Source organism: Equus caballus, chromosome 31 (assembly GCF_041296265.1).
Source record: "Equus caballus isolate H_3958 breed thoroughbred chromosome 31, TB-T2T, whole genome shotgun sequence".
Lineage (NCBI taxonomy): Eukaryota > Metazoa > Chordata > Mammalia > Perissodactyla > Equidae > Equus > Equus caballus.
Window position 1 is genome coordinate 9,430,759 of NC_091714.1, and position 26,321 is coordinate 9,457,079.

Consider the following 26,321-nt stretch of genomic DNA (forward strand, 5'->3'; position numbering starts at 1 on the left):
GTACAATTGAAAACAATCTTAGTAGACTTTCTAAATATGGAACTACTCCTCACTGTTGATTAAGTCAGTGCTGTGCTGTGCTCCTTAATCTGGGTGGGAGCGGCCCCTTTTCCCCAGAGCCTTTGGAAATGTGTGCGTGCGGGAGCACTTTGAGATGCCCCAGTGACTGGGGACAGCTGTGTGTAGTGGGCGGGCCCGGGGATGCGAAACATTCTGCGGAATGAACGTGCTGCCCGGAATGCCAGGAGCACCCCCGGGAAGAAACACTAGTAGGGTGTTGACCACTCCAGTAACATACACACCCGTGGAGGCACAGCGGCTCAGCCATTGATCGTTAACATACTGTTCACTCATGGGTCATTTAGATTTCTTGGGTTCTCCCATCTCAACCTCGATATCAAGATTGTAGAGCATGCACTGTATATGGTATATACATCTGTTGACTAAAATTACCTTGGAAATAAGGCCAGAAAGTACTAAGATAAGGATATTTAAAAGTTAAACAATGTCAGTTTTCTGGGATCAAGTCTGGTACCAAACAGATCCTCTACAGCAAAACATGTTTAATATTTGACCAGAATCATGCAGTCGAGCTTCTTGGCCTAGAAAATCACTGAGGAACCCTAGAGGTGCAGAAATAATACAAACATATATAAATGATAGAGACTTTAAAGCAAATGTGGAAAATGAGATGCAAAGACAAGTTATTTTCCATGGAATGAGATGACTCTATATACATTGAACAAATAAGACTATAAAAGTAGAAATATATAAAGATTGAACGAAAAAAAAGGATTGTTGGGGCTAGCCCAGTGGCATAGCAGTTAAGTTCATACACTCCGCTTTGGCGGCCCAGAGTTCACCGGTTCAGATCCCAGACATGGACCTACCCACTGCTCATCAAGCCATGCTGTGGCAGGCATCCCATATATAAAGTAGAGGAAGATGGGCACAGGTGTTAGTTCAGGGCCAATCTTCCTCAAAAGAAAAAAAAAAGGATTGTAAAAAATTCAGTTTCGAGAATAATATATTGTATATTTGACAAATAATATCAGAAAAAAGACAGTAGACCATGCACTGTATACAAGTATACACATATATTGATTAAAATTGACTTTATAATTTTAGGGGGGGTTCTGAAGATAAAATTTGTGGTGCATCGCCAAATCAGAACTGTGAGGTACTCCTTTGGCTGGGGCCGGCGCACCCAACAAGGGAGGAAAAGGCTGTTTGCTTCCTGTTGCTTGTCCTGATTTTATTTGTTACTGCAGTGCCAGAGGAACTTAACCTGATCCTTAGGCTGCCATCTTTGTTTAAGGTTATATACCAGACTCATGACCACCCAGGGTGCTGGAGCACGAGGAAAGAAGTCTGTGGAAAGAGCAGACCAGCTCAAACTTGGCAAAGTGGCTTCTGTTGGAGCTACTGATGCTCCAATTAGGTCCTTGTCACGGCAGGTGTAGTTTATACAGAGCTTCTCAATATGCTTAATTTTTTTAAGAAGTTCACTTACGTTCTGCTGGCTTCTTACATCCAACCTCAGTAAAAGTATTCATTTTACTGGTTATTTGCTTTTTCAAAGAGTTCTGTGAACTTTGAGTCAAATATATACCTGATTTAGAATCTTCAAGTCATTTTTTCTGAATTCCCGTTAATCAGTTTGCAGAATGGCTAATAATGGTGCGATGGTCACCTTCTGATGTGAATAGCTTTGGTTTCAGGAGGTGACATTTTCTTGCTGTTGTCAAATTGAGAAGTGATCAAGATTCAGAGTTGAGTCTGAAGTCTCCTGTGCGTGGACTCTGCTCTTTCCTCTTGGTCTTCACCAGGCTGGTAGCATTCAGGACAAATTACTGGGTGGTTCAGTTTCTGAATCAGTAAAGAAAAAAGAAAAAAAAAGCCTTATCTGAGGCCCTACATTTGTCAGCCCCTCCGCCTCCCCCTTTAGTTTTGAGTGTGATACGTCATCGTGGGCTTTTGAGTGTGTAATTTGGAGCTATGTTTGTTCTGAAATGTTCGACTCTGGGGCTGCCTCTCTCATTAAGAGAGATATCTGCTTTATTGTATGCTTCATAACAGCTCTTTTGTGATTTTTTTAAAATAAATTATTTATAAATAATTTAGGAGAAAGAAACTTACTAGGTTTTTATATTTTAATATAATCGAAGAATTTAAAATATGCCTAATCTTGCTTCTCAGTAAACTTCAGTCCTTTGATTTGTAGGCCTGAGATTGGAGGGGAAAGTTTTTTTAAGACTGGAAAATGAAGGCGCACTTCTCTGCTAGTAATCGTGGTCAGAGAACCTTCAAGACATGCTGGGTGTGTCTCAGAGTCTCTGTCCGTTATCACAGTCTTGAATGTTAGGAAGAAAATGATTTGCAGAGACTAGTTTTGCTCCTGGAGTAACAACCAGTGTGCTGGGTGCTAGAAGTGTGTCGTGTGGGAGACCGAGACGTCGGTCAGCCGACTGTCAGAGCAGCTCATCTGTCTTCATCACATTTATGTTGGGGTTAGAAGAATTCAGGATGTGGGTCTATCCAGCTATCTGTATATTTCGCCTGAAAAATGGTGAGAAGCAAGCATTTCTTATGTTAAGCCGTCTAGTTGCTGTGCGGCTGTGGTCTTTTCCTTTGGGACAGTGACATAAAGTAGATTTGTCTGTTTTTCCTAGGCTAGTAGATCTGGGTTTTCTCAAGTGATAAATTTGAAAACTACCTTGAAATACATTTTTTTTGAACAAACAACTATGTGGCAACATTCGAGACCATTTTAAGGCCCTCCCATCACCACCACCTCAATTTCCTGTGGTCTCGCCATCCTAATAATACTTCCATTTTTGCATTTTACTTTCATCCTTTGTCTAGCTAGATCTCACATATTTGCATTGAGAGGATGCACACCATTTTTCCTGTCATTTTTAATTGTTGAAGCAATTTTCCATGTTTCTACTGTCTTCCTCGTTACCCTTTCAAATGACCACATAATATTCTATCCTCTTTGATGCATCTGTAGTCTTTTAACCATTTCTCTCTCCACCATTTAGATGGTTTCTCATGTTGCTGTGAACGTTCTGGCATATGGGTCCTTCTCTCTCTTTCACTCACTGCCTTGGTCTGAATTCTCAGAGGAGGCTCGCTGCCCCCACTGGTGCCTCACTTAGCTGTTGTAAGGGTCAGAGTGGGCGGGTGTATGGGAAAATACGTCAACAGTTATCAAAGTATTTTTGTAGAAAAACAGCTTAGACCTAAGTGTGAATGTGCTGTATGAAAGCAGAGAGGGCATACATTTGAATCCAAACTGTGTGCGCATGTGAGTCTCATCTGCTGTCTCATAATCAACTGGGGGTGCGTGCGTGTGTGTGTGCGTGTGGTGACTAGCATGAAAATGGATGTTGAAGAGGAACACACTTGCCATATTGCTAAGTGGCTTTGAGTTCACGTGGAAGGCTCAGGAGACAATTAAGAGAAAAGAGCACTCAGTTAAGGGTAATTTGTTGTGTTCTCTTTTCTAGATCAATGTCCGGGTCACCACCATGGATGCGGAGCTGGAATTCGCCATCCAGCCAAACACGACGGGAAAACAGCTGTTTGATCAGGTTGCTGTCTGTGAACTCAAGGGAGAGAATTCCCATTCAGAAAATTGTTTTTGTAACGTTCAAATAATTGGGTTTGCTAAGCACGTTCCTTGGTTTGCTGCTGGCTTCTCTGTGTGGAGCAGACCCTTTTCCCCTCCTACCCGGGGATTCACACTGCTGTAAACACTCCAGGGCTGGTCCCTGTCCACAGCCCTCTGAGAGGAAGTTCAGGGGGTGCTGTGACATCTTCCTCAGCACAGTGCCACACCCAGAAGCTCCGGCTGCCCTCTCTTCCACCCTGGGTCTTCATGGTCCCCCTGGCTGTTTTCTTGCCAATAGCCGGCTGGTCTGCAGGCCAGGGTGCCTTGGGTCAGACTGCCTGAGGGCCCGACTGGAACTGAGCAGGCCACAGTTTCCAGCATCAGCCCCTCCCGGGCTCTTCCGCCCGCTGCAGCATCCATGACCTCACTCAAGTGGCCGCAGACACTCTTCCCTTGAGCCAGGTGACATGGAGCACATCCACAGTCCAGTGTGTTTCTTCTTGAAACCTGAGGGTGAACGCAGAGCATTTTAGTAAGAACAACGAGCCACCATGAAGGCTGTGGTAACTCCCACAGAACAGCTCCGAGCCTTCAAGAGAGTGAGATCCACTTTTCAGGGCTGAGTAAAGTCTGCTCTGGGGCCGAGGATCCAGGAGGGCAGCTGGACCGGATCTGAGTTTACAAGTCGCTTGAACCGTTGCCTGCCTTCCTGCGGGGCCCCCTGGTAGCATTCTGCATCCTGGCACGAAATTCAGAAATGGGAGTGGGTGCTGATTGGGAAAGCTGGGATGTAGAATTTTAGCAAATCCAGAAGCTATGGGTGACCCCCCCAGTGCTTGATCAGATCTCCCTCTCATCCCGGGAAGTGAGCACCTAGTAGGTTAGTTCCCCCGGGCGCTGGGCTTGAGCAGCCCCACAAGCCCACACTGGTGAGAGGCGCATGGACGCCAGGTGGAGGTGCTAATTCAGGGGCAGGTGGAGGTGCTAATTCAGGGGCAGGTGCGAACGACTCCTCAGGGCTCCCTGGCTCTTCCTCACCCAATAAGGATAAAGACATTTCCTGCTCTGGCTGGGGCTGGACTTAGGGTAAACATCGAAAGGTTTCTCCTCAAAGACAGTCCTAAAGTAAGTGAAGTGGAGCCAGCTGAGTGCCATGTGGCACAGTGCTTGGCACACGGACCAGGCAGGAGGCACAGGTGCAAGTGTTAGCTCCGCCTGTGGCCAGCATGGCCCTCAGTCACACCAGAGTCCTTGTCTGTCAATGATGCTGGGCTGTGCTCAGGCAAATTTGTTAAAGCAGAGATAGCCGCTCTCGTTAGGGTCCTTACAAAGTTCTGATGTGTCAGTCAGTTAGCTTCCCTTACCTGCATCTTCCAGGTTCTCTGTGACTAGATTCTAGTCCAGGGCTCTGACTCGGCGGAGGGCATTGCAGAGCCCAGGCGCCACGGTGAGGCGGGTGTCCTGATGGGGCCGAGTGGCAAGAAAGGGGTCCCTGAGGCATGACTATGGGGGTGACTCTGGGTGCCCTTTGTTTCCGGCCTCAAAGAGTATTTTCCAGCTATTGCTTGAGATCGAGTGGACAAACCACTGCCTTTTCCTTTCCCAAAACCTGCCATTGAAAACTCTGCTGAGGCAGAAATAAAGGAATAGACCCCACACACGTTCAGATCCCACTCCCGTGCCGTGTATCAGCTTTGGGTTAAGCTAAGGACATTGTTGGGAGTAGTGAGGGGCGTTTCTCTAGGAGTGTTGGCTTGCCCTTGTTGGGAGGATTTACCAGTTGGTTTTTAGAATGGACTGGAGAAGGAAGGCTAATGTTCGATTCTGTCATGTTTTGGAGAAGCCGTAGGGGCAGAGGAGGTAGGACTTCGAAACGTTGAGGACAGTCATCCTGGAAATAGATGGAAGATTCGCATGTAAAGCCACGAGGCAGATGAGGCCACCCAGGGACAGGCTTTCACCGAGAGAGCAAGGGTCCTGGCTTAGATCCACGGCGTGGTTCCAGGGTCTGTGATCTGTCAAGGGTGCTGGCCGCACTGTAGCAGATGGAGAAGAGGAGTCTGAGCTGTGGCCCTGAAAATCCCTGAGGGTCTGACGGGGATGGGGAAGGGATGTCAAGTGTACAAGAAATCATTTCAAACTGGTTAGACCCAGATCCAGGCAGCGTGGATGAGGCAGAGAGACTAGACTGGAGAGACAGTGATTGCTGATGTTGTGGGGTTTTCTTCTGCAACCTTGAAACACCCCAAAGAGGCAGGCAAGGCAGGGTTTATGTGCAAGTGATGAGATAGAGGTTTGTGAGATCAGGTATAAAAACCTGGTCCTCAAATTTAGCCTTCTCTGCACTTAGCTACCATAAAAACAAGACACGGGGTTCCCCAAAAGACTTGGGAGTAAAGCACTGTGTAAAAGTAAAAATGTCTTTCATGTCACCCATGGTGAAGGGTTTTGGTTATAGTCCACCCCCCCCCCCCGCCTTTTTTGGGGTGAGTGGAGGGAGCAGGTGAACAGATTAGTCCTTGGCCTGTAATAAACAGACTCCTCGAGGTCTATCCAGCATCTGGTCCCCACCGACGAGGAAATAGGCCCAGAGCAGGAGTTTGTTTGGAATTTCAGATTTTATTTTAAGCAAGTACTCCAGTTCCCTCATTTGTCATTTCTAGTCTGTTGAGTCCTCTTTCTCTTTAAATATGATGGAAGCCATGTATTCAAAGAATGGTAACCTTTTTTAAAGAAGTTTAACATATATCGTGGGATTTAAAACTATATAGCAAAGCACCAGGACCCAGTTGATGATGTTTGACAAGTGTCCACAGCGAGATGCATTTCTGTCTCCAAGACACAGGCATAACCAGCTGTGGGCTCTCCCTGTAATGGACCACTGGAGACTTTTTTCCCAGTACTGTGGGAATTTTAGAATATGAAATCCTCACAATGACCTAGGGTTGAAGTCTACAGTACTGTATCAGAATTTCAAATTTCTGGAGGTTGGAGGAACACAAGTCGACCCTTGGCATGTGTGAGGCCTAGCACCCCGCTCCTCTCCCTTCCCTGGAAGTTTGCCATCACCTGCCTCCTGCCTTTCCGGGGACTGCCGTGTCTCTGTTCCTAGTCAAACAGAGTCCTGGGCCAGCCGGCTGAGACGCCAAGACACCAGGACAGGCAGCCAGGAGACGCCCGGGTGTCCCTTGGCTTCACATTGGTAACCTTCCACCCCTTTCCATGCAGACACACCTGACAGGTGACTGCACACCTGTGACACACACTTTCACCGGTATACCTGGGGAATGCCCGATTCTTGCGTGCTCTCTACAACTCACCTGGTTGTCTTGACTCAGGAAAGCAGAATGGGGGACCAAGGAGCAGGAATGAAGTTTTATCAGATCTTAAGATTTTAGAAGATTTAGAGCTAACCCTGAATCTGCTCAAGTTTATATTAAAAGTAAATCATTCATGGCTTTGGGGTAAGAGCCTCTGTTGGGAACAAGTTCCCTGAGACAGTGTGGGTGAGGCATGGCTGGTGTGGCCGAGCAGCTGGCGCCTGGCTCCCTTGGCAAGTCGGCTGAACCACATGACCGTGGCTGCTTCCAGAGCAGCTGCCCCTCCGAGTTTCTGGGGCCGCTCCAGCCCTCCCCTCTCTCTGTCTTTCTCACAGGTGGTTAAGACTATCGGCCTTCGGGAAGTGTGGTACTTTGGCCTCCAGTATGTGGATAATAAAGGATTTCCTACCTGGTTGAAACTTGATAAAAAGGTAAGTTAGAGTTAACTATTTACAGGCTATTAATTGGGTGTTGGTCTGCTCCGTTGACGTTGAAACTGGAGCACCTCACTCTGTCTTTTGTTTTTTGTTCCTTTTTATTTGTGTAAGAGTTTTTATACACGAAAAGGTTGCAGGTTTCCAGTAAAGGGGGATATTGGTTGGAAATCAGATCCTGGCATTTCTCCTTACTGCTCACTCATTGGAGCATATGATGATTAATTGCTTAGCTTTTGGTTGACCTTAGGTATTTTTTTTTTCAATGAGATTGTTAATCTCATAAACCATGAATCATCCACTGTTTGGTAAGAACCTGTTATTGCTTTGTTTGAACCTGTGATAGATTATCTTCCAACTCCAAAGACTGGATAATTCCATTAACAGTTATAAAGAAAAGCAGTAAGCTCTGCGTTTTCTGCAAACAATTTGAAAATGTCCATTTTCCTAAATCCCTGCTTTCCTCTTATGTTACTCTTAACAAGTCAGGATGGTAGTTGGGGATGTGAAAGGGGGGGAACATGAGGAATCATTAAAATTATGATCTGTGGTCGAGGGCTGGACTGGCCACGTGGACAGGTGCTGGGTTCACAGGTCATTAGGGCAGATTGTCCCCAAATTCGAGTTCTCTGGAATTGCCAGCATCATCCTCGAAAACCAGAGCTTGTGGGCTTGGTGGCCAGTAACTGGCTGTTGCCAGACTTCAGCTGAGTGTGGGAGGGTAATAGGACTTTGGCCTTTTTTTATCTCACACGCTAAAAAGGTGACTTTCAGAATAAACATTCTCTTCTGAAAACGGACCCTTTGAGTGAGTGGTTAGAAACCTGTTTGGGAAGGCAGGTCTTCGTCTTCCGAACTTGTCATGAGAGTTTGGCTTCTGTTGTCCAGGTGTCCGCCCAGGAGGTCAGAAAGGAGAATCCGCTCCAATTCAAGTTCAGGGCCAAGTTCTACCCCGAGGATGTGTCCGAGGAGCTCATCCAGGACATCACGCAGAAGCTTTTCTTCCTGCAAGTGAAGGACGGCATTCTCAGCGATGAGATTTACTGCCCCCCTGAGACCGCCGTGCTCCTCGGCTCCTACGCTGTGCAGGCCAAGTTTGGAGACTATAACAAAGAAACGCACAAGTCTGGGTACCTAGGCTCTGAGCGGCTGATCCCCCAAAGGTGAGCAGGAGGCGGCCAGGCCTGGGTGAGGGCAGTGGTTGGCATCCTCGAAAGGCGCAGGTGGTGTGTCAGAAGAAGCGGTCAGAAGCACAAGGACTTTGGCAAAGGGCAGTGCTCCCTGAGCTGGGGCTCTGGTCCTTTCCTAATCTGTGTGTTTGCATCACGTGCTCCAGCCTTCGCCCAGCACACCGTCTCCCCTACGTGGTCCACCTGAACAGGGTCTGTGACGAAGAAACATGGCAGGGAGGGGACCGTTCCTCCTCACGGGAACTGAAGAGCCCCTGTCCTATAACATAATCAAAGCACTTAGCTCTCCCTGGTTGTAATCATTTGGCCTCTGTTAAATCTGTTTTTATTCCCTAATGGTCACATAAATTGCCGCCTTTGGAAGAAGAGACCTCTTAAAGTAAAATACCTTTTTAAAGTTTTTTCCAGCAGGCCTGGGTTTGTCCCAGTCCTGACTCTAAATCTTCCAGATTGTTAATTATCATAAATAGAAAACTCGGGGGCCGGCCCGGTGGCACAGCGGATAAGTTCACACGTTCTGCTTCTCAGCGGCCCGGGGTTCGCTGGTTCAGATCCCAGGTGGGGACATGGCACTGCTTGGCAAGCCATGTTGTGGTAGGCGTCCCACATATAAAGCAGAGGAAGATGGGCATGGATGTCAGCTCAGGGCCAGTCTTCCTCAGCAAAAAGAGGAGGACTGGCAGCAGATGTTAGCTCAGGGCTAGTCTTCCCAAAGATAGATAGATAAATAAATAAATAAATAAATAGAAAACCCGCACATTAGGAAGTAGAAACAAATGCTCTTCTTTGTGGTGATTTTATTTGAAAGAAAAGTCCCGGTTTGTGTGAGGATGGGCAGTGGCCTGTTGCTCACCTCTCATGGTCCTTTGGGGTGACAGTCCTGTGCCCTCTTCCTTTCCACTCCAGAGTCATGGACCAGCACAAGCTGACCCGGGACCAGTGGGAGGACCGAATCCAGGTGTGGCACGCGGAGCACCGCGGGATGCTCAAGTGAGTGCTGGGCTGGCCGCTCCAGCCCGTTCTCTTGTCTTCTTTGTAAGTGACCCCAGTTAGGGTCCTCAGGGTGGTCAGCTTCAGGAGCCTCTGGACCAGGCTCCCGTCCCAGCGTCTGGTGGAGCAGTGCACAGAGCTGCAAGTGAGGTTTTTTTCCTTAAACAAAGCCAGGTGTTCTTGCCTGGGGCAAGAAGCAGTTTCATTTACGCCTTCAGGCCCTAAAGCCTGCTCTCTGTCTCAGAGAAGCTGGTTTGTTCATTGTCTGGAAGGTGGTTGCCTTCAAAAGTGTGTAAATGGAAAGAAATTGATCCCAAGTGAGAAACACTTGCTCAGTAGCACAAGCGAGGCATGAAGGAGGGACATGCTGTGACAGGTGGCTGTTACGTGGAAGACATTGCCAGATTCTCTGCTGTCCTAGGATCCTCCTCTCGGGCGTCGGCAGCGATCCTGTGCACTGCCTCAGCCTCAGAAGTGCGTTTGCACTGGGGCCTCAGAGACGCTGTCTTCGTTTCCTGGCTGACCCCAGCGTCTTCTCTGGAGGGAAATAACTCAAGCCTAAGCGCTGACATGGTGCAGGGAACTGTGGGAGTCCCTGAAGCACCGTGTGGGCAAGAGAAAGGAAGCTTGTGCCTCATAATAAAATTTAAAAGGAAACTCTTCTGCATCCAGAGAAACCAGTGTGAGTCAGTTCAGTTCTTTCCGAGTGTGTAGAATGTGTCAGAGGTCAGCCCGGGGCCCACTCAGGGCTCAGGCGTGGATGGCCAGCAGAGGGACAGCACGTAGCTGTGTGCCCGTCCTGTGTGATCTGCCTTACGTTCAAGATTCTGGCAGTGGTCCTGGTCAGAATGTAGCGTGCTAATGATGATGCCAATCTTTATTCCCTCAACCAGAGATAATGCTATGCTGGAGTATCTGAAGATTGCCCAGGACCTGGAAATGTATGGAATCAACTATTTTGAGATAAAAAATAAGAAAGGAACAGACCTTTGGCTTGGAGTCGATGCCCTTGGACTGAATATTTATGAGAAAGATGATAAGTGAGTTGAACTTTATTATTTTCAGTGGGTAGGGTCTCAGGTCTGGAAACAGTGGAGAAAATGGCAATTATGCATGTGGGTTACTGCTGAAGTATTTTTCTAGCAACTTACTGGCCCTGTGTGTGAATCTTCAAGGGCTTTTCGACTGTGACGTGGCCATCTTGGAGAGTTTTCAGAGGTGTGCGTTAGTTCTGTCCTGTCACTGTAGCCCGTTCGTTAGCACGTGTCGCCTGTGCTGAGGGGCCCAGCTGGGTGACCGAGAGGGTCTCTGACCTCACAGACTCTGGAGCCTGTGAAAAGAGGGCAGAAGGGGAGCTGCAGGAAGGCATCCCCCTCACCTTCCACTGAGGCCCCCGCCAGCCGCCTCTGGGCACCAGCACACCCGTAGCTGCCACCCAGGCAGCCTGGCAGTGCTGGGCGGCTCGAGGTCAGTGCTAATCCAACCAAGAATATTTACAGTGCTGTCAGAGACCTTAGGATTCTGTAAACAATAGCCCTTACGTACAGACAGTTTAGCAAAATCCTCTGAACCTGCGGGAGATCTCCAGCTGCCGCACATTCCGTAGTGTGTCGGGTGTGGTCTGCAATGCAGAGGCGCGATCAAGCCGGCCGGGCTCCCCACTCCCACTGGCTTCCTTTGCCCATCCCCCTGGTGACAAACACTGCATCTTTCTGCCAAGGATCTAGATACACAGAAAAAAATCATTCTAAAATTCAGCGAAGGAAAAAAAAATTTTAGATATAAAAATAAGAAAATAAAATTCAGTGAGGGCATGTTTTCCACAGTTCTACCCCGTTTCTGCGAGCGACAACTCCTCCCACATTTCCTGCTTGCACCTCACCCATCTTACCTGTTCTCAGATGTTAATGCTTTCAGCACCCACATCCAGATTCCCCAGAAACCCCCTCTCTGGCATTCACGAGGGGCGTGGCATTGCTTTTGACAAATGGTATCACATAAAGCGTCTGTCTATAATCCGAGCCATGTGTACTCTTGCCAGAAACCAGTACAGATACGTTTCCTGTGGGCGGGGCAGGGACGCGGCTCAGACATCCCCAGCCCTCTGCTTCGTGCCTGAATAGGATGGAGTCACGCTTGGTTAGGAGCCCCCGAGGAGGGGTCCCTCTCTCCCAGAAGGCATGCTGCTAGTCGGGGATGACTCTGGTTACACAAATGACGATGCACGCATGAGAATCACAGGAACTCTTCCGAGAACCTAGAAGTGAATTACTGAGGACTCTTGGTTTGCTCCTTCCGCAAGTGTGCTAGATCCAGTGTTGCAGAGAACCGTGAACAGTGTGGGGAGGAAGGGGGACTCGGGAGGCCCCTGGGCTGGGGGATGGTGGCTGGCTGGCCCAGCCGTGCCGAGGGGCAGCCCACGAAGTGAGAGGACACAGCGGCCTCATGGGAATGGGTGTGGGGACCTGCCTCTGTCTTTGAGCTCATTTCTTGAATGACCAGATTTTGTAATGTAGCCACAGCCAGGCTGTCCAAACAGGTTTTTCGAGCTGCAGATACAGCCGTAGGCAGGAACTCACCCCTGTCGGCTTGTACCTACCCCCAGTCCATGTAAATGTTCGGGTTTTTCCAAGTAAGAGTTTGAGCTTCGTGGCTCCTTCAGTCCTGTTTCTGCTCTCCTTCTCCTGTCCCCAATTTAGCAGTGAAACTGACAATCCTCTCAAAGGGGTCTTCTCCCCAAAAAGGGGGGCACTTCTTGCCTCTCTTCTTCCCGTTCCTGAAGCACCCCTCTTTTCAATGATAAAAAAACACTTACCCTAACATTACATCTGTCAGTAGGCCGAAGTTCTTCTCCTTTTAAACAAATATTGATAACCTGGTGACCAGGATAAGCCAGCGACCGTGGCTCGAGTCTGAAGGATGCTGTGACAACTCTTGTCACCTGTTGATGTACTGCCCTCAGCTGTGGCCCTGACAGTGGAGTCTTGGATGTTCTTGGAGCCTTGTTCAAGTGAGAGAGCGGCTATACAGTATTGAGTATGTAAGTCAAGTGGTCAGAGGCTTAGCACACCCTGCAAATAAACAAATACCTCTTTATTTTACCAAAATATTTATCCTTTGGAGTATTAAATGTGCTCCAAATGGGAAGTGTCTCTTAAGGGCCCTTTTTCATTTTGTACGTGACCATTAAGTGGGAGCATCTAGGACTGAAAGCATTTCTTTTCTGTTGCTTTCTGTAAACCCTTAGCTCCAAAGGGGAGGGGAGTAGAGAAAGGGAGGAAATGGCAGACCCCCTCTCTGAAAGGCATTTTCAGCTTGGGAACAGAGAAAGTTCAGATTAGCGGTGTTATAATTCCCCTGGCATCCGCAGACCAAAGCAATACAGAAATGAGAGGAACCTGATCCTGTTCCCGAGCTCTTTGGTCCTTTGAAAGCAGGTTTCCCCTCCGTGCCATCCCTCCAGGGCTCGCCTCTCGTAGGTGCTTCTGTGGGAGGAGTTTCTGATGCAGCTCCTGCCAGGCAACTCCACGCACCCTCTTAGGGACAGAGAGGACGCTGGAAAGAGACGAGTTGGAGGCCAAAACAAGAGCCAAGTGTCCTTCCCCTTAAATCCCTCACGGTTGTAAATCAGATGTTCTCTGACTTACGGTTCCATTTTATTCACTTGTAGAAAGGATGTTTCGAGCATATTACAGTCAACCAGCCATCTAAATAAATTATTTCCAGTTTCTGAAATTTTGGTCAGTCTTCCATCTTTGTGCCCTGTTGTCAGTGGCTTCGCTGGATGAGAGAGGAGAGCAAAAAGCACTTCTACTAATGGGTGTGAGTTTTGTTTTACAAGATATGCTGGGATCGCATGTGTCAGACCATCCTCTCTTCTCTGGTCTTTGGAACCCTAACTGGAATGTGGAACAGGCAGAATTTTCCGAATGACCTGGTCTCTTCCAGAAGTTTGCTGTGGCAGGGACTCCAGCCGAGAGGCGAGTTTGGCCTGTGACATGTTCGGGCATGTTAGAGGGGCCGAGGAGAAGCCGGGGAGCCTTTTCAGAATGGCTCAGCAGTGGGTGGTTGAGAAGGCAAGTGTGGGGAGAGTCCCCTGTGGGCCTGCCCCGCAGAGAGGCCGGAGTGCCCCCTGGACAGGCCCCTCCTCCCCTGTAGGGAGGGCAGAGCCCGATCAGCCAATGAGTGTTTTGTTCCATTGTAGAAGTAGGCAGAGCTTTTCCAGCCGAGTTATCACTGCCCATCACTGCCTGGGGTGATGACTCAGCTCTTCTTCCTGTCTGTGTGGCACATGGTGATCTCCAGCCCATCCGCCAGCCCAGACCTTTTCTAAACTTTTTTAATGAAAAATTCCGAACAAACTGCAAAATGGAAAGCATTTTGCAGTGAACGCCCGTGTGCCTACAGCCAAGGTTCTGCCATGAGCGTTTCACTCCTTTGTCGCGTCTCTCCCCGTGCACACCTCATGGGACCCTCTGGCCCTCTCTTTTTCAGACACATCGCAAAGTAATTTGCAGGCATCTGTATACTTTCCCCAAAACACGTATTATTTACTAGAGCTCAGTCTGTTTTGTTTTGTTTTGCTTTTGATGTAAAATTTAAATATAATGAAATGCACAATTCTTAAGTGTTCAGTTGCTGAGTTTAGACAAACACCTATGCCTGGAAATCCAAGCTCCTATCAAGATGTAGAACGTCATCATCACCCTCAGTGGCATATTTTGAATTAGAATTTTGTTTTGTCTTGTTTTGTTTTGTTTTGCTGAGCAAAATTTGCCCCAAGCTAACATTTGCTGCCAATCTTCCTCTTGTTCTCTGTGGGCCACCACCACAGCATGGCTGCTGACAGACAAGTGGTGTGGGTCCACGCCCGGGAACAAACTCAGGCCACCTAAGTGGAATGTACTCAACTTTAACCACCAGGCCACGGGAGCTGGCCCTGTGTTAAAATTTTTTAACCATTTGTTTTTTCATTTTGAAATCATTTCAGACTTTTAAAAGCTTCCAAAAATAGTAAATAGAAGAATTCCCATATGCCCTTCACCCAGCTTCCCCAAATGCTAACATCATCCATAACCATAGTCCAATTATTAGGAAGTTAACGTTGATATGATACTCTTGACAATCTCTAGACCGTATTCCCATTTTAATCAGTTGTCCCACTAATGTCCTGTTTCTGGCCCAGGGTCCTGCCTGAAATCACACCTCCATGCATTTGTCATGCTTCTCCAGTTTCCTTCTGTCTGGGACAGTTCCTCAGGCTGTCTTTGTCATGACTTTCGAGGAGTCCTGGCCATTGACTCTTTGGAAGTCCCTCACCTTGGATCTGTGTGATGTTTTCTCTTGATAAAATTCGAGTTTTGCACTTTCGGCAAGAATCCCTCAGAAGTGCTATGGCACCGTCCAAGGCCTCTCGTGCAGGGACACATGGTGTCAGAATCTCTTGTTATGGATGGTGTTAACTCCAATCTCTGGGCAAGGTGGTGTTGCCCGGCTTCACCTCTGCAAAGTTACTATCCTTCCCTTTGTAATTGATAAGAGTTTTTCAGGGAAACACTCTGAAACCTTGTGAATTTCTTATTTCTTAGCATCCTTCCATCTATTAATTCTAGCATCCATTGATACATCTTGCATGAAACTGTTATTGTTGTGGTATTTGAGAAATGGTGATTTTTTTTTTTAAAGTCATTCCTTTTACATGTCTTAATTGGAATTCTACTGTAAGGAGCCAATTTCTCTCCTCCATTTATTTGTTCAGTTATTTAGATTAATGTGGACTCATGGATCTTTGTTTTATTCTCTGGGATATAATTTATTACTATTATTATTTTGTTGCTCAAAAATAATAATAAATAATAAAATTGTTAGAGATTTGCCTTTAGGAGCCCTTTCAAGTTGGTTCCTGTGCCCTTTTGATACATGGTCCCATTGTTTTCTGAGGACTTCTTTCCTTTTGGTACCTGAAGACGTTCCAGGATCGTCTTGGACTTACCCTGCTCCCACCCTGGAGGCAGCTATTTCTCCAAAGAGATCTGGTCCCTGTTATTTGGGAATCACACATTTTTTTTAAATGTCTGGCCTAAGCAAGGACAGGCTTAGGATATAAATCCTTGAGAAATTTTCCCTGTGGAGCCTTCTCTGTTCATGTCCTATATGTGAACCCTTAAAAAGAAAAAGAGAAAGAAATCCTTGTAGATTTTAACTTTCTAGCTACGGTCAAGAATTAAAGGGGGTGGTTTAACCGGGAAGTGAGTCAGAAATGTTGACGATTAGTCCTCATCTTTTGACCCTGCAGTCGTACTCATAAATGGCTGTGAATTGTTAGATAAGATTTCAGGGTCTTAAAAAGACAAACTTCTCAGACATGCCAGAGAGCAGAGGGCTGTGTGACACAGTGCCCAACTCTTGAAAGAAAGATGCCTGTCCAGCCTAAAGGTCCAAGTTTTCCAGGATCAGAGCTGTCAGCCAGTAGGCAGAGAATAGAACCTTGCCTCTGGAGTTTGGGAGTCGGAAATCTGGCCCGCAGTGTTGGCCATATGGCTGAGAGTTGACCACGGTCACTTGGTTCTTTGCTCCTCTGTTGCTCCCAGCATATTGCCCTTGTGTTTTGGAGGAAAGTACTCTGAAACAATGAATGCCTACCCAGTGTCACTCTTAACAGCCTCCCTGGTAAGGACGTAGGTTGATATCGGTGGCCGGACCAGCTGATATCCTGAGCTCCTTTCTACTGCTCAGAGACCTGTACACAAAATTACCTCTTTAAAAATTCTGTAACCCACATATGAAGATAAAATAACACAACGAACTCCCTGCATGTTCAAGTGCTGTAAGCATGTTGGCCAGAGGTGTTACAGTGGTCATTGACGATCCTATAGGACAGAGCTGTTAAAAAGGATGTACACCAAAAAGATTTGACACTCATCATCACAGGCCAGTGCCCTGACGTCGTTCCCCCATGTGTGCCATGACCACTGTCCCAGGAGAGCCATCTGTTGGGCCTCTCTTGGCCTTCAGAGGCCACCCTCACTGCCTTGGCCTGGCCTATGGTGTCATAGCAAGGCCTACATTGCCCGTCCGTTTTTATTTAGACATGTTGCTAGGCAATAGAGTCCTCCCAACCCTGCTATTTTCTAAATTGAAAGTTTTTATGGCTTGCGGGAAAGGACTATTTTGGATGGCAGTATCTTTGAATGGTGGTTTGAGGATCTGTCGTTAACTTCTAGAATGGTATCCGTGGTAAAATGCATTGAAAGAACAGGGTGGAGGAGATGAAGGAACAGAGCGACATGAGGTAAATAGAAAATGTGGTCTTGAAAATCATATGAACTTTCCGGGGAATGCTAATTAAAAAGCCAGCGTTGCAGCAGTGGTAGACTAGCGGTGATTAAGAAGGAGAATATTGGGGGCTTCGCTAAGGGCGTGTTGTCAGAGTGCTGTCTTAGAAGGTGGGGGGAATGACATGGGAAGGTGTCTGGCCAGCCAGGAGAACGAGCGTCACTAAGGTGAGAACCTGAAGGACAGAATCCATCCCCAGCCCTTTGCCGTTTCCACAGTGCGCAGCCGCTCTGAGTGTAGCCTGTCCAGAAAACATAAGATGCGATCTTTGCCCTCAGAAAGCTCACCTGCCTCGTTCTCAAAGAGCTAAATAGTAGTACAATAATTTAAGTAACACGAAGAGAATCATTTTGTAGCAGAAGAGACTGCAGGTTGAGGGGGAAAGACTGTTGAAGGAGGGAGAGTGAGCTGGCCTGTCCCAGGCAGGTCCTGGGATGGGGAGGGAGGAAGCCCCAGGCAAGGCGCGGTAGGTGAAACCTGTGTGGAAAGGATGGGTTGAACCAGGAAGCTGGGGCTGGATTAGAAGGCTCTTGGGTGCTAAGTTAAGGACTGTGGGTTTCTGGTAGAAACTGGGAGGAGGTGTTGGCATTTTTGAAGAGTGGAATGGATGGACTGAAAGGGACATTACTCACACAAGCAGAGGGGCACGCGAGAGTTAGGGGTGGGGTGGTATTGTGGGAGTGGATTGCAAAAAATGGCTGTGGGAGATTTCAAACAATGGATGAAAGGATGTGCCTGGTTAGGAATCAACGTTGACCTCAAAACAGATTGGTCGTTACCAGAGGAGAAGAGCCCGGGGAAGGGCAAGAGGGGTGAAGGGCACGGTGTACAGTGTGACAGATGGCAAGTAGACTTTTGGTGGTGAACACAGTGTAGTCTGTGCAGAAGTCGAAATATAATGATGTACACCTGAATTTTATATAATGTCATAAACCCATGTGACTTCAATTAAAAAATTAATAGTAAGTATATATCCATTATGGAAATCACTCTAAAAAAGTTGACCTCAAGGTTAGAAGCCAGGGTGACTGGACGCAGTGAGTTGCCCAAAACCGAGAAAGACTAATAGTAGTAAATGGGAACGTATCGGGGTTTCCTGGAGCATGAACCTTGCAGCCACCTGACTGAGCTTAGGGCAGGTAGGAACTGTTTGCTAATGACATACATTTTATATTATGCTTCCTATGCTAGCTTTACACTTTTTAAAATGGAACTAAGAAAAAAGGAATAGATTTGCAAACCTCTTTTAGCCAATCCAGGCACACATCTAACCATGCCACTTCTTCTTTTAACCTCAGGTTGACCCCAAAGATTGGCTTCCCGTGGAGTGAAATCAGGAACATCTCTTTCAATGACAAAAAATTTGTCATTAAGCCCATCGACAAGAAGGCGCCTGTAAGTTCATGTGGATGCTACACAGGGGTCGCTGTTTCTTCTTCACAGCCGAATGCATTTTCAGGAGAACAAATCTCTCTGTCGGTGTGACAGGGCGCTGGGGATACTCGGAATTACCTGTGTGGTAGGGGGAAGGAATTGCCAGTAGGTTACACTGAGGGTCAGGACCCCCGGGCCATGCGACTGACCATAGCGGTGGGAGATTATGGTGGAGCCCAGGCGTTCATCAAAAGATAGCTGGCTCTGTCACCTAAGTTTTCAAATGGGTCTTCAATCCTTATGAAGAAAAGGGCAGTTCTGAGTCATCGATTTTTGCCAAATGATAAGCATTTCACCAGATGTTCCATTTCTGGGCTTGTGAAATGTCCGTCATGCTCATGTGGGAAACCAGCCTGCCCCCAGGTGGGGTACCAGGAGTGTGGGGGCTCATGGCAGCATCTCCCTGGTACCCGGCTGGAGTACGGACAATGTCTGCTACAGTCCTCAAGGGCCAGAATTTGACTTTCAGAGTCTTCCTTGCAACTTAGCAATGTTAGGAGACGTCAGACCTACATCCAGAGCATTGCAGGTCCCCCCCCAGTTCATCTGCACCTCACCTGCTCCTCCTGGACAGACATACGCCTCTGCTTTTCTCTGACTGCCCCCGGCCTTCCCAAGTGATCTTTGCGCAGGCACCTTCACATTGGTGCTGATGTGGGAGACGTCCCCTCACAAAGACGACTGGTGGGCAGTCATCCTGGGAGGCTTAGCTAGAAACTCGTCTTCATATCCTGGAATTTGAAGAATATAGGTTGTTCGCTCATAGCTGCCAAGACTGGTGCATTACGGAAATTCTTTTTGGTTTTCCTATTTATTCTGCTAACATTTAAACTTTCAGCTATTGTTTGCCCAGAAAATTTAAGACATATACTGTAGTGTGGTAGAATGTTTGAGCAGTTTGTTTTCTAATGAGAAATCTGGTTCTTTAAAAAAAAATGCCACTTGAGAAAATTCTCTTCTCCCCCTTGGAGCCTGTTCTGAATTTTGCCAAAATTATAGGTTGGGAAGGACTCTGTGTCCCCTGTACTTTTCGTTCCTTAGTTACAGTGTTGGGCTTCGAGAGGCAAACATGGGCTGTGGTCCAGGCCTCGGTGCCGGGAGCCCTCTTGGGCTTGGGCACCGCTGGGCAGTGGTTAACCCACGGGGAACAGCGTGTGGCGTTATTGTGCAGCTGCTGCTCCCCACGTATGGCTTCGTCTCGCCTAAGTGGAAACCAGAGGTCTTGACTCTGTGAAAGTATTTTCTTCTTCACTGAAAACATTTCCTGCTGTTGCAGCCTCTCGACTCCTGCTTCATGGTAGTTGCACAGTCATTTCCAATTAAACTCGCATTTAATACAACTCACCAGGCAAGTAGCCCCGTGGGGGGCCGAGACAAGCTGTCTCCCCTGTGAGCAGAGGGCCTTTTGTTCCTTCGGCCTCCGGGAAGAGGCAGGAGCCTCTCAGGCGCCTCCCTCTCCAACCGCTTTTGAGATGTTGAAGAAATGAAAACTTGCCTTTGACTTTGACCAGCTCAGTGCTCAGCTCCTTCGTTGAAGAAATGAAAACTTGCCTTTGACTTTGACCAGCTCAGTGCTCAGCTCCTTCGTTCCCGTTCTCAGCTCCTTGACAACTTTAAAGCTTGCTTTTCCACCTCCTTTTCCCCTCCTGTATTCTTAGGGTCTTGGATTTATTTCCTGGAACTTTCCTTGTGCCCAGTTTCAGTTTTCAGGACGTCCGTTCTCTGCCAGAGTTTAGAAAGCCTGCCTTTGCTCTCGTCCGTGTTGTGGTGTCGCATTAGGAGGCGTGGGCTGGGGACTTGCATTTGGAAATCTTTAAATAAATATTAGTTTTTGGTTTTTATTTTTAACTTGGAGTCGGAAACTGGCCTCCTTCAAAGGCAGCCTGAGGGATTTCCTCGGCCTCCCCGAGAAGAGGGGGACGTGCTGGATGCTCCCACTGGCTCCGGGCGATGGGACCCCAGGAGGGGACGGTGCCTGCCGTTCCTGTCCTTGACGTTTTCCTGAAGGGGGATTGGTGCTAATCAGAGTTTCTTTGCAAATACTCAGGAGCCACAGTCAAGATCTATTTGGGTAGTTTGCCTGTGCACATAACACACTGTGGTTTTCTCTTGTGTAATAAGAGATAGGTGGGTAATAAAAATACCTGTTTCTCCCAGCCCCACAGACACCTCCCCTGGGAAACCCAATGACTTAATAACAAGTGTGTGAAACCCCAAGGAGAGCCCCACCCAGGAAGTCCTCGGGCTCTCGGGCTTGGCATTACTCTCTCCCCAGCATTTCTGGAACAGATGAGAAGATCGAGAAGCTACGTAGATCTCTCTCGGGCATGTTGAGCTCACCCAGCACGTTCCTTTAGGTTCCAGAAGTCGCTGTGGAACAGGTGGCTCTGTGACTTTGTTTCAGCCACCCTTTCCCTGTTCTGATGGTCGGAATCTGGATGCTAAGGGTCCCGTGGTTGAGAAGAGAAAGGAAAAACGGAAGAAGCAGCAGACGGGCATTTTAAGATCACTTTTAGCAGGAGTTTCTAAGGCACATTCCCCCTTCTGTCACCTGCATTCATCACAGCGGTAGCAGGGAGCCAGGAAACAAGATCGTTTGCCCTCTGTGTCCCAAACTTCTCAGTCTCTAGTCATAAAGTTGTTGGATGCTGCGAGTCTGTTCTCCTTTCTGGGTATCTCCGCTAGCGGTCTTGTAAGGCAGCCAGCGGTCCGAGTGAGCATTTGTGTGCCAGCCAGCTTTTATTGTGCCGGAAGCTATTCTAAGTCCTTAGAAACATTATCTGATTTAATCCTCATAACAGTCCCATTAGATTTCTCTCATCCCGTCGTATAGTTGAAGACCCCAAGACTGAAGTGATGAAGTCACTGGCTCAAGGTCACAGGGCTCGAATCTGGCAGCACTGTGTAAACGTCAGTCACCTGGCAGGTGTGGATCAAGCACCAGTAGATACTGGTTTGGTTCATGAACGGACATGGCCCTGTTCTCAAAGCAGCCGATCATCTAGTCAGAGAGAGAGACCCAAACATGTCAGCAAAGTGCCAGCGTCTCCATTGAGTGCGGCGGGCACAGAGAAAGGGCTGGGTAGTCACAGGAGGAGGAGAGGTCACAAGAAGATGGGAGATGGTGCCTTAACGTCCTCTTGTAGGCGTGCCAGTGTCCTTGGATATAGGGGAAGGGACGTATTCCAAGTAGGAGGGGCTGTTGGAGGAGATGCTCACAGGAATGAAAGAGCTCAGTGGGGGTGAACAAGGTGGGGGTCAGGGCCAGAGCTGGAGGGCTTCACATGTGCCAGGCCAGGGCACTTGTACCTTGTCCTGGAGTGAACAGGTGGTGTGGAAGGTCCGGCAGTAACCGGATCCACGTGCTGGGAGCAGTGTGAGAGGTGGAGGCCCAGGCAGAGGAGGCAGGAAGTTCAATAGGAGAGGTTGTGGTGGCCCAGGCAAGAATCGGGGACAGTGGGGGTGGGGCTGGCGAGGACAGAGAAAGGATGGTAACCTGAAGGCCAGGCTGGCTGGGACTCGGGGGTCCTGGTTCCCAAGAGCCTAAGTCCCTCGCCTTGGAGAAGCTTTACATCCAGCCGTGGGGTTGCAGTTTGCATGTACACAGGCACACATGTGCACAACCACACGCGTGCCGACCCCACACCCTCCCTCTGCTTATCCCAGAGAATTCGCGTCCATGGCACCGAGGACTTGCGTGTCTGGCATCTTGTTGTCCTTTGGGGTCAGCAGCTTTACCTTGAAGCCCCTTTCTGGCCCCCTACTCTTTGCTCCGCTTGTCCTTTTATTTTTTTTTTATTTTTATTCATTTATTTTTTTTTTAAGATTTTATTTTTTTCCTTTATTTCCCCAAAGCCCCCCGGTACATAGTTGTATATTCTTCATTGTGGGTCCTTCTAGTTGTGGCATGTGGGACGCTGCCTCAGTGTGGTCTGATGAGCAGTGCCATGTCCGCGCCCAGGATTCGAACCAACGAAACACTGGGCCGCCCGCAGCGGAGCGCGCGAACTTAACCACTCGGCCACGGGGCCAGCCCCACCGCTTGTCCTTTTAGAAAAGATGTCTAGAACATTGTGAAGCCGGGTTTGGAGGAAGAAGGCCAGACCAGGGCGTCCGCAAGTCACAGTCCCGTGTTCTGTCCCGCAGGACTTCGTGTTCTACGCGCCCCGCCTGCGCATCAACAAGCGGATCCTGCAGCTGTGCATGGGCAACCACGAGCTGTACATGCGCCGCAGGAAGCCCGACACCATCGAGGTGCAGCAGATGAAGGCGCAGGCCCGGGAGGAGAAGCACCAGAAGCAGCTGGAGCGGTGAGCGCGTGGGCACGTTCTCCCCGGCTCACGTCCCAGGCCAGCCCTCCCGCGGGACGCGGGGCCCGTCAGGTGGCCTCGGAGCGCCTGAGCTGTTCCCCGTAGGAAGAGCCAGTGGAATGTAACCTAGTAAATGCATGAGGGTCTTCAGAAGCCATGGCAGCTGCCTTGCTGTGGCCTGGGCAGTGGCAGAACCTGGGACAAGGAGGTGGGGTCAGGGCTGTCACCTCCTTAGTCCAGAGCATCCAGAGGACAGGCCTGTGGCCCTTCGTTCTGCCTGCAGATACAGGCCCGAGGCCTGGACTAGGTGCTGGGGACTCAAGGTGACCCGGACGCAGCTGCCAGGGCTGGTGACATGCTGGCCTCTGGGCTGGTGGCGGCCAGGGCGTCTTGCTCGGTTGACTGACTGTTGAAGCGTGTTGACACCACGCTTGCCTGCCAGAGTCTAAACATTCCTGCGCCGCTTCTACCCCCCAAACAGGCAGCAACTGGAAACTGAGAAGAAAAGGAGAGAAACCGTGGAGAGAGAGAAAGAGCAGATGTTGCGGGAGAAGGAGGAGCTGATGCTCAGGCTGCAGGACTACGAAGAGAAGACCAAGAAGGCGGAGAAAGGTGGGTCTGCGCTCTCCTCGGGCAGACGTCGGTCTGTGGAGGGACAGACAGACGGTCAGACACACACACAACCAGGAAGGAAATCTAAGAATGTGCATCTCAGTGTAACACATCACCCGAAACAGAGACTTGTAGAGAGAGAGGATAGCACCGGTTATGTGGATTATGAAATAGTTCTGTACTTTATTAACACCTGTGCTAGTTCTGTGCTGAATGCTTCACATTCGTTATCTTTTTAAATTTTCCCTCAGTCCTATGAGAGAGGTACTGAGTTATCCCCATTTCCCTGATGAGGACATTAAGGTTTAGTAGGTGGAATAATTTGCCCAAGGTCACATCTAGTGAGTGCCCGGGGCGTGCTCCGTTGCCCCCACCTTACAAACTAGAAGGTGGGGCGAATAGCGCAGTTTCTGAGTGTCCCAGGAGAGCAGTCCCAGGGTGTGCGAGCCGGGCCCAGGCTGGCTATTTCACAGCTCTGTACAGCAGTCTAACCATCGTGAGGACATGTCATCGAAACAGTAGGGATGCACAGTAGACTGCTTTCCTTTTGGTGTCATTGGAAGAAGAGGCCCGTCAGCCCCTAACTGGCTCCAGGCTTTGCAGCTTTTGGTCTGAGTCCTGTCTGTGATCCCATCCGATCCACCTGGCTGGGGGTTTCGGGCAGGACTCGAGGTCCCCGAGCCTGCGAGCAGCCCTGGTTCTGTGCTCCCTTCAGAGCTCTCGGACCAGATTCAGAGGGCCCTGCAGCTGGAGGAAGAGCGCAAGCGGGCACAAGAGGAGGCCGAGCGGCTGGAGGCCGACCGTGTGGCCGCGCTGCGCGCCAAGGAGGAGCTGGAGAGGCAGGCGGTGGACCAGATGAAGAGCCAGGAGCAGCTGGTAGGAGTCCCCGAGTTTCACGATGCTGAATTATGGAGTGGCTGCCTCTGGGCATCGAAAAAGTGACACCTGCCTCCTCCTAATTTGGATCTGGGGCTGTAAAATGATCCACTTGAGGGTGTAAAGTGGCTGGTGGGGAGGTGGACGTGGCAGTCGGGGCGAGGCGTGCTCTGGCAGACACGGCGGGCGGCGATGGATACTGCTGGCCAGAGAGGAGGGAGGGATGTGGCCGTGTTACGAGGGAGGCCGCTCACTGAAACACGTGACGTTCATTCACAAGTGGACCCTGTTGAAAGGATCCCAGAAATAACTGTGGCTTTGCGCTCCTTCGCCAGGCTGCGGAGCTCGCCGAGTACACCGCCAAGATCGCCCTCCTGGAAGAGGCGAGGAGGCGCAAAGAGAGCGAGGTGGAGGAGTGGCAGCACAGGGTGAGGCCACGGCTGAGTCCTCGTGCGTGGGCCCTTCCCTGGTGGGCGGGGGCGGGCCTGGGCCAGGCTGGCAGGTCGCATCGAAAGCCTCGGGGACGTTTTGCAATCCTCTGCCGACACCAGTTGTACTTAAGCAGAAATCCCCATGGGAATGGGCTTGCCCTTGTGCGCCAGCAATACGTTGTTGGATTAGTGGGAACAAAGAGCCCCTTGTTCATACCCACCCAGCCAGCCCTGGCCACCCCGGACTGTTCATACCCACCCAGCCAGCCCTGGCCACCCCGGACTGTTCATACCCACCCAGCCAGCCCTGGCCACCCCGGACTGTTCAGCCCCATCAGGAACCAGCTGTAAATCGGATTATGTGGGTGCCCCCAGCAACGTGTGGCTGTGCCTGAAGCAAGCCGTCATGTCCCTTCTGACTCCTGGCAGACGCCACATGGCACCGAGGAAAGATCTGGAACATGGAGAGCTCTAGGCTGGCACAAGGGTCTGGGCTCTGCCACTCAATTTGCCGTGTAACCAGGGCAGGTGGTCTCACCTCTCTGAGCCCCAGTTGCCTTGTTGCAGATTGGGAGTAATACCCAACTTGTAAGGTTGCTCAGAGAGGTTCATCTGTGAGCCTTGACACCCAGCAGGAGAGCGTGGTCCCTGAGGCACTCGGGGTGTAGTTCAGAGTACAGACCTCGGCCCAGCTGTGGGCGGCTCTCCCCACCCTGGCCTGTCCTTTTCCATGCTTCCCCATCTGCACTGACCCCTTTTGGAGACACCTGGTGCCTCCCCTTCATTATCTTCACTTCCATCCCCGCCCCCAGCCTGAGTTGCATGCGAAAACTTCAGTCTTCTTAGGGTTTTGGAGAAAGTACCCATTATAAGGTATTAAGTGATAAAACTGGTTACAAAACAGGTGCAAACTAAGCTCATCTGCAGGGTCAGGGTGGCGATGAGGTGGGCAGGATTGCGTGTGTCCTCCTGAGAAGTTGCCGGAAGGATTAGGGGTGACGGCTAAGAAAGTGCTGAGCACAGAGCCGGCAGGCGGCGAGGAGCTCGATGAGCAGCGGCCGCACGAGGAAGAATAGACTGCACACTGGCACGTTAGCTGTGCTCTCCAGCGGCTGGAGGGTTTCTGTTCCTTGAGTAAGGGTTGTTTTTCACAAGTCTGTGAGCGGACAGTAGAATTATAGACAGAAAAAAAGAAGTTACGGTACTTAGAAATGTCGAGCCCCTGGCCTCAGTTTCTCTCTTCGTGCTGTGGACACAACTGGTAACTACTCAGAGGGTCTGGAGCCAGACCCTGCACAGGGACACTTCTGATGGACTGTAGTCCATGTCCCCCTCCCTGCGGCTTCAGGCCACGTGCATCAGCCACCAGGACAGGCGGGAGAGGGTGCAGAATCCTTATTCTCTCCGCAGGGAGAATGGGCCTCCTTCTGAAAGAGAAGGTGGTTCTTCAGAAAATGGCCCAAGCACGAGGCTCTGTGTGAGGAGTTCTCACCTGTCTTGATTTGCTTTCAAAGGCCAAAGAGGCGCAGGATGACCTGGTGAAGACCAAGGAGGAGCTGCACCTGGTGATGACTGCGCCCCCGCCCCCGCCGCCCCCTGTGTACGAGCCGGTGAGCTACCACGTCCGGGAGAACCCGCAGGAGGAGGGCACCGAGTACTTGGGCTACAGCGCTGAGCTCTCCAGCGAGGGCATCCTGGGCGACCGCAACGAGGAGAAGCGCATCACCGAGGCCGAGAAGAACGAGCGTGTGCAGCGGCAGCTGATGGTGAGGG

At 49.6% G+C, this 26,321-nt stretch overlaps 1 protein-coding gene across 2 annotated transcripts in view; it reads left to right on the plus strand.

Annotated features, from left to right (window-relative positions):
- The window catches only part of EZR (ezrin), a 50,868-nt gene that overhangs the window by 22,861 nt on the left and 1,686 nt on the right, over positions 1–26,321 (plus strand). For both annotated transcript variants that reach the window (XM_023632897.2, XM_070256297.1), the window contains exons 3-13: positions 3,513–3,596; positions 7,272–7,367; positions 8,259–8,533; positions 9,467–9,550; positions 10,444–10,590; positions 18,184–18,280; positions 22,466–22,629; positions 23,111–23,241; positions 23,957–24,117; positions 24,453–24,545; positions 26,063–26,314. In XM_023632897.2, the coding sequence (XP_023488665.1) occupies positions 3,513–3,596; positions 7,272–7,367; positions 8,259–8,533; positions 9,467–9,550; positions 10,444–10,590; positions 18,184–18,280; positions 22,466–22,629; positions 23,111–23,241; positions 23,957–24,117; positions 24,453–24,545; positions 26,063–26,314 (1,584 nt within the window). The remainder of the gene's footprint in view (positions 1–3,512; positions 3,597–7,271; positions 7,368–8,258; positions 8,534–9,466; positions 9,551–10,443; positions 10,591–18,183; positions 18,281–22,465; positions 22,630–23,110; positions 23,242–23,956; positions 24,118–24,452; positions 24,546–26,062; positions 26,315–26,321) is intronic.